The sequence below is a fragment of the Belonocnema kinseyi genome, chromosome 6 (assembly GCF_010883055.1).
Source record: "Belonocnema kinseyi isolate 2016_QV_RU_SX_M_011 chromosome 6, B_treatae_v1, whole genome shotgun sequence".
Taxonomy (NCBI): Eukaryota; Metazoa; Arthropoda; class Insecta; order Hymenoptera; family Cynipidae; genus Belonocnema; species Belonocnema kinseyi.
Window position 1 is genome coordinate 7,806,339 of NC_046662.1, and position 8,655 is coordinate 7,814,993.

An 8,655-nucleotide genomic window follows, 5' to 3' on the forward strand; every position below is an offset into this window, starting at 1 on the left:
CTTCACGAGAAGGCGAAGATTCATTCACCTTAGTTTAAAATCATTCTCCTTGCCCGAGGATCGTCTCGGTAGTTTTAAAAGAAATTTAAAGTAAAACAAATTTCAAAAAATTCCTCTCCTCAATTATTATTATTTCACTTAATCTTTATCTTTGTATATATAGCTTGCAAAACAAGGTGGGACCTCCCTTTAACAGAGTAATACCCATTCTCTTAAGTCTCTCAGCCGCTCGGGAGACTTAAGCGAAATAAAATAGTTTCTTTATATTTTGCTCATGCTCCTTACATTTAAACAATTCTACTATTATAGCCTTTCTGTACGCCCACTCAGGACGTAACAAAAGAGAGTAATTTTCAATAAAACAGTTGCATTATGAATAAAAAAAGATTAAATTTCTACCAAAAGAGATGAATGTTCAAACTAAAAAGACAAATTTTCGAAAAAAAGTGTGGAATTTACAATCCAAAATGTCGAGTTTTCTAAAAAAAAAAAAAAAAAACCAAAAAAAAACAATTGAAGTTTCAACAATAAAGTTCATTTCCAATCAAATAATTGAATTTTCAATAAAAAAAGACGAGTTATCAACCAAAACAGTTAAATCCCCAACCAAAGCGGATGATTTTGAATGTTTTAATATTTACATTTTTAAACACAAAATTTGATTTTTTAAAAGAAATATCTAATAGTATTTCAAAAAATAAAGACTTTAATTTTTATCCAAACAAATGAATATTTAACCAAAAACAGATGAAATTTAAACTATTTAGTTGAGTTTTGAAATAAATTTCTACCAAAAAGAGATGAATTTTCGAAACAAGCAGAAGAAATTTTCAAGTTAATTTCCAATCTAATTCCAAATAGTTGAATTTTCAATCCAAAAATACGAATTTGCAACAAAACAGTTGAGTTATCAATACAAAAAACGAAATTTCAACAAAAAAGTTTAATTCATAACAAAAAAGATGATTTTTTAACCAAATAGTCATAAACAAAAGATTCATTTTCAACCAAGAATAATTATTTTCTACCAAAAGAGACAAATTAAAAAAAAAATAATTTTAAACAAAATACAAAAAATTTCAACCGAAAAGTAAAATTTTGAATCGAAATTGTTGACAGTTCAACAAAAAAAGATGTTAATTTTCGAACAAAAACAGTTGGATTCAACTAAGAAAGACACATCAAAAATAATCGCTTAAACCTAAACATAAAAGATTCATTTTCAACCAAATGAATCTTCTACAAGAGAGTTGAGTTTGAAACTCATTTTAAAATTTCTTATAAACTAATAATATATTTATCTGAATCATTATTTACTTAAAATAATACAAAAATTATGTTTTGAAAATTATTTTTAAAGGAATATATATTAATATATAATTTTGTTTTATCGTGTATTATCAAATTAAATAATAAGTTCCCCTGAATAAATTAAAATACCGTCAAATTTATTTATTTAATTATTAAAATTTACTATATTAATATTAAACCATTTATTTTTTAATAATAGAGTATCTAATCCTAGTTTATTTTAAAATTTGTTAAATTTAACTAAAAAATTTTTATTTATTATAAATTTAATTTAGTTATTAATTACTTATATTTAACCAAATAATTAACAATTATTTATATAAATAATTTACTACAATAATTAATTAATATTAATTAAATTACTTTTTTATACAAAGTTTAACCGCTATTGCTGGCACTTTTTCCATTTATAATTTAAAATATTACAAATTAAAAATTTCTTTTAGAATTATTAAATTTAATTATTAAATAAGATATATGATTAATTTAATATATATTTAAATCATATTTTATATATTATTTTAAATTTTAAAATCAATTAAAAATATAAATTAAATTTTATTTTTAAATACAAAATTAATTTTAGTTTTAAGATTTTAAATATATTTAAATTAAAAATTGAAATAACATGGGTGTGTATATATGAAGATTATTATAATATAAATATTCTAATAAAGGGGGTAGGGGAATAGAATGAAATAAATTAATATATTAATTAGAAATTATATATTAATGTAAGCAGTATTTCAATTGTAGGCTATTAATTTTTATTAATTAAATGAATATAACCGTGAGGTGTATCTTAAAGTTTATAAATTTGCCTAAATTTTTAGACAAGGAGAATTATTATAGAAAATCTATTATTAAATTGGAAGTAATTGATTAATAAATTATTGATAATAATATAGATAAATTACATATGTGTGGAATTTGGCAATAAAATTGTATTTTTTTTTATTTAAAACATTTTTCTTTTTAAATGGTTAAATTTTGGTTTCAAAGTCAAAATTTAAGAAGGAAAATGACCATTTTTCAGGTCAATGATGGACGTTATCTTAAACTTCAATTTATATTTTTATAAACTTAATTATGGATAACATTTTAAAAAATGTAGGAGTTAAAAAAAGAATCAAATTTATAAACAATTCTCAACCTAAATGAATGAAATAATTATCATTCAACCAAAAAAGTTGGATTATCTTATTGGGTTCTATTAATTCAGTTCGAATTTAAGTGGAAAAACGAGAACAATGGAAAAGGGGAAGACTACATAAACGGCCCAATAAATAAAAATTTGAATAAATAATGATAATAATTTAAATATTAATAATTTAATTTATAATAATAATTTAACAGTCGACCTCAAGAAAAATAATTATCCAAATAAATCTTGATTAAATAATAAGTAAAATTAATTAACAAGAGGCCTGTCCAGCGAGTAGAAATTTACTTAAAGTCCAGATGGAGAATTTCCACCACCACTTATCCCTGCTCACTCGAGAGTGAAAAGTGGAGGTGGAAAACTCACATCCGCGATTTGAGTCGTTTTAGACGAAAATTCCTAGAATTTCTCCTCGCTGGAGAGGCCTGCCCCAATCAAGATAACTTTACCTGTGCACATATCATACACCCTGTCTGCGTTTTCCTCAGCTTCTTTCTGCTGCCTTTCCAATTCTCGCATTCGAATTTCCCTCGCCTCGGCTCTAGCTTGTCGCCTAGCTGCTAATCTTGCTTCTGCCTAAGAAGCCACTACGAATTAATTTCCTTATGTGTTTTACTAAACACGTAATGAAATTAATTCTTAGTCTTTAAATATTTTAATTTTTACTTATATTTTATTACATGAATTTCCATTTCACCTATCACATTAAAAGTCAGAACACTATTATCGAGTACTCCAAGTCCTACCAAAACTTAAAATACCTTCACCAGTTTTTCTTTACGTTTTACATTTCTTGTAATTATTAACATCCCATCAAATACCGTAGAACACTACTTTCTGTTACTTTAAAGGTGCTAACAAAACTTTCAGAGTGAAAATCAAAAAGTTTGACGAATTCAATTTAAAAAAAATAATATATCTTATAATGGGAGAACGCCAATTGTGAATTTTAGTTATGCTTTATAATTTTTTTAAATGAAAGCTTATTACTGAAATAATAATTTACACAATCCGTGATATGCGCTTTTTCGCAGCTTTCGAGAAAATTGACTTCGAAATATTCATTGCAGGCCATATAGAGTTTCGCGAAAAACAGTTTCAATGAGCCGATAGCTCAGGCAATAAATCTTCGACTTCAAATACGGAAAGTTGCGTGTTCGATTCTCGCCATCTACACTTTTTTGTTTATATTTTTTATTTATTAAAATGTGTATGAATATACCTTCCTTCAATAATATTCAAAAATTATTAAAGTAATAACTTTCTCAATGCGTTTATTCAAGGAAAACCCCACTTTCTTAAATTTTATCATATTTTCGAATTGATTGTATATAAATTTTACTAATTTTTTATTCATACAGTTTACCAATTTTATATTCAAAATTAGAAGTATAAACGATAATTTTAATAGAAAGTAATTTTTTACATGAAAAAAAAGCAAAAGAACAATTGTTTACATAATTTTTATTACATAATAATAAATAAAGTAAATGAAACGAGAATCTGACAAGCAATATTTAAAGATTTAAAAAATTAATAATTTAAAATTGAACGGTTAAAATTTTAGAGTTCTAAATTTTCATGTTGAACGCTAAATTTTCCAAGTTTCTCTTTCAAAAGTTTTAATTTTACAATTAAGACCGTAATGTTTAAGTTTAGAAAGCTATAAATTAACCATTTGAAAATTATTAACTGTAAACCGATTTAAATTTACTCAAAATGCTTGACATTTTTGAGGGTTTGCGGATAAAAAAAAAGTTTCAATATACAAATTCTTGATAATTTAATTTGATTAAATTTGAAATAATGTTCAGATTCGTTTAATTTCCAACGTATAGTAGTACAACTATTTATTTTCAATGTTTACCATTTAAAATTATTTAATTTTTGATGTTTTTTTAAATATTTCAATTTTTAAGGTACATAGTTTGAATTTGAAACATTTAATTTCGTTTTAAAGATAAGACTATCAAAATTTTAATCGCTTTGAATTAAAAATAATTTAATCGGAAGGCAAACAATTTTACATTATTCAATATTTAACGCTTTTAATTAGAAATAATACAATTTCAATTCCATTCGATTTTAAATGATCGAATTTTCAAAATTCTAATCTGGGAGTACTCAATTTTGAACGTTTTAAAAAATTGTCGTATTTTCGAAACTTTAATCTGAAATCATTTGAATTCAAGATTCTTAAAATAAAAAAAAAATATAAATTTTCAACACTCTGAATTATAAATGAGATAAAATTTCCACTCCTTTCGGATGAAATTGTCCAATTTCCAAAATTTTAGTATAAAATTTTTCAATTTTAAGAACCTTTGATTTAAAAATGTTCCATTTCAATCACTTTCAGTTTCAAATTATTAAATTTTAAACCCTTTTATCTGAAAGATGTACCTAATCCAAAATTGTTTGATTTAGAACATTTTTAAATCCAAATCGTTGAATATATTTATATTTTTAATTTCAAGCATCTTCAATTCCAAAATTATTAGTAGTTATTGTTTCAAAGACTTGAAAATCTCCTAATAATTAAAAATTGTTTTAGTAATGGATTCTAAATATTTTATATGTTTAATATTAGTAAATAAAAATAAATGTTACTAAAATTAATCAAAATTAATTACTTAGAAAATAAAACATCAATAAAAAACTGTTTTAATATTTGACTAAATAAACCCTCGGGGTTTTTTTTTTTCAATTTACCAATTAATTCTGAATTTATTTATTCTTCAAATAGATCGACATTGATATGAAAAAACATTTTATAACGGTCACGTTACCCGTTGAAGTAAGTATCATAGGGAATTATTATAGTATTTATTTTTATAAATTATTATAAAATTTATTTTCTATAAATATTATTTTTTCTCATAATATTTACAAATGGCAGAAATAAATAAGATTTAAGTATTAAATGTGAAATTTATGTACAAAATAAATAATTTATTTATAGGCTGAATAAAACATGATATTGTCAACCTCTTGATTTTCACCCATACACTATTTGCTACTCTTGTTACTAATACATTTCCATTATTTATTTCAGTCAGGAGCATGATAAAGTCAGAGGGTAAAGAAATCTATTTTTATATGTCGTGAATAGCATTTGACAAATAGGAAAAAATCTCTACACGAGCGACACCATTTGTGCTAGGTACCTGCATTCAAAGTTTTAATTGTAATTTTAAAACATAGACTTACAAGGGGAGATCACTAATTATGAATTTTTGTTACGATTAATAATTTTTTAAAATGAAAGCTCATCACCTGAGTATTAATTAGCCAAATAAAATTTAAAAAATACTCGATTTTTCACCGTTTTCGAAAAAATCGACTTTAAAAAATTCGCGAAAAATACTTCCCCAATCGGCCAATAGCTCAGGCAGTAGCGCTTCGGATTCATAGACGGAAGATTACGTGTTCGATTCTCGCTGCCTACGCCTTTCTATATATATATTTTTTTCTAATTAAAACGTTTATAAATATCATTTTTTAACAATCTTCAATAATTATGCAAATAATAATGTTTTAAATGCCTTTTTTCACGGAAAATATGAACTTTTATCAACTTTATCATGTTTTTTTGTACATAAATTTATTTTCTATAAATGTCATTAGTTTTTGTCATAATATTTACCAATTGTATTGAAAAATTAAAAGGATAAATGCATTTTTTATCGAAATATTGTTCATACTTCTAATTGTAAATACAATTACTAAACATAAGGTTAAAAAGTCAGTTATCCATGAAAAAAAGGTATTTAAAAAATTATTATTTGCTTAATTTTCGAAGACTATGGAAAGAAATTATATTTATAAACATTTTAACACATATAAAAAAATTAATACTCAGGCAATGAGTTTTCATCAAAAAAATTATTGAACCTAAAATAAAATTGACAATTGACGGTCTTCCATTTTTAGAAGAAATGAGTATAGGGGAAAGGTGCCTTCATTTTTCTAAAAAATTCTCGATTATTTTATTTGATACTTAAAATGAATCAATTTTATTCTTTCTACATTGTTTAAATATTTATGTACCTTGACGACTATTATATATGCAAAATACGTCATAAAACGTAAAATAAGCGTAAAATCATGCATTTCCTATATATCCTACACTGCGTTTTTAATCATAAAAATTATTTTTAAAAATACATAAGAGCTTGGAAGTTTAGAAAATTATCTATACGAAATAAAAAATACATAGGGTGTCTACTAATTTTCGCCTAACAATTTCCGGGTTTTTGCGACATCTTATTATATTTTAATAAAATATTTCAATAAAATAGTTTAATCTTCACTAAAAAAAAGATTGTTTTTCAACCAGTACTACCATTTTGAAGCAAAAAGATTAAATTTTGACTAAGATATTAATTTTTACACAAAATAGGTAAATTTTGTAACTAGAAATTTTTTTATTTCCAAAAAGTTTATTTTGAACCAAACAGATAAATTTTCAACCAAATAGATGAATTCTCTACCAAAAAGGCGAATTTTCAACAAAACAGCTACATTTTGAATCAAAAAGATCAATTTTAAACTAAAGTGATGACTCTTCAAACAAACAAAAAAATTTGTTTTTAACACAGCAGTTCAACTTTTTACCAAGTACTTGAATTTTTAACCAAAAGATATGAATTATAAACGAAAAAATGTTACAGTTGATTTTTCAACTAAAAAATATGTTAATTTTAAATCAAGAAGATTAATTTTCAACTAAAAAAATTAGTTTTCGCCCAAAAAGATGATTTTTTAAGAAAATAAATAAATTTCTAACGAAAAAAGATCCATTCTATAGTTTTAGAATTATTTTCAACCAAAAAATACATTTTTATTTAACATTCACAAAATAAGAAATCATTGTTTTTTAAAACCTTTCAAAATTCTTAAAAAGCTTCGAAATTTTGAATTATTTTTTAATCTTTTCAAAACGTCTAAACTTTCTAAATATCTTTTCAAATGATTCGTATTGTTCCTATTTCTTTAAATTCTGTATAATTAAAAAATTGCTTTAAAATCTTTTGGATTCTTTTTTGACAAATTTAGAAATCTTTTGATTTTTTAAAAAAAATATTCTCTCAAAATTAGTTTTTTTAAATAAGAAATAATAAAAAAATTTTCCAGAAATCTCGAGAAAATTGTTTTTTCATTCGCTTAAAATCTTCTAAAACTTCTAAATGTTTTTTAAACTTACACGCATTTTATCTCAATTTTTGTAATCTGGAAATGTTGCTCTAAAATCTTAAATTTTTTTGAAATTTTTAAAAATCTACATTTTTAAATTGCCTTGAAATCTTCTCAAGATTTTAATTATTTTTGTACCTTTTCAAATCTTCTAAAGCTTTGAACTATTTTTTGAAAAAAAAAATCATATTTTCCTACAAAATAATTTAATCCTGTAAAAATCAACAAATTGTAAAAAATGTATCTAAAAAAATAAATATTTCTTTGGCACCTTTCCCTACGGTAGTTATCCTACGCAAGACAATTTGTGGCTTTCGATTTAGATTTACACTAATGCATGCCTGTTCGGCGAGGAGAATTTTACTTAATTTCCAGATGGTGAATTTCCACCACCACTTCTCTCTGAGTGTAATGTAGAGATGGAAAACTCACACGTGCGATTTGAGTCGTTTAGACGAAAATTCCTGGAATTTCTCCTCGCTGGGCAGGCATGTACTAATGTATAAACATAAAATGTCAGGTAAAAAAAAACAGATAAATGTGGGATATACTTAAAACCGGAAGATAAGCGTATGATAAGAACACAAATAAGCAGCAACACAAATACAACATACATATAAATATAAGAATAAATCCAAAGGACTCGGCACTATTTTCAGAAAACGAAATGAAAAATGCAGGGTGTCTATTAATTTACGCCCATTAAATTCTTCACTTTCCCGACACTAAAAAAGATCCATTTTTACCCATAAATGCAACAGTTAAAATTTCAGTTAAAAAAAAAAAATTAATTTTCAAACATGAAAACTCATTTGCGAAAAAATAGTTCAATTTGAAAAAAATGACTTTTTAACAAATGACAGTTGAATTCGATTAGAAAAAACGAATTTTCAAAAAAATAGTTGAATTTTCAATCAAATAAATTAACTCTTTACCAAACATTTGCATTTTTCACCGAATAGATGAGTTTTTTAAAAATTAATTCT

At 23.8% G+C, this 8,655-nt stretch overlaps 1 protein-coding gene across 8 annotated transcripts in view; it reads right to left on the reverse strand.

The window, feature by feature from the left end:
* LOC117174235 (leucine-rich repeat flightless-interacting protein 2) overlaps positions 1-8,655 on the reverse strand; it is a 45,276-nt gene that overhangs the window by 19,569 nt on the left and 17,052 nt on the right. For 6 of the 8 annotated variants that reach the window (XM_033363115.1, XM_033363116.1, XM_033363119.1 and 3 more), the window contains one exon: positions 2,923-3,049. In XM_033363115.1, coding sequence (XP_033219006.1) covers positions 2,923-3,049 — 127 coding nt within the window. Of the gene's footprint in view, positions 1-2,922; positions 3,061-8,655 lie in introns of all 8 variants that reach the window. The other 2 variants (XM_033363121.1, XM_033363122.1) reach the window with 1 other exon arrangement.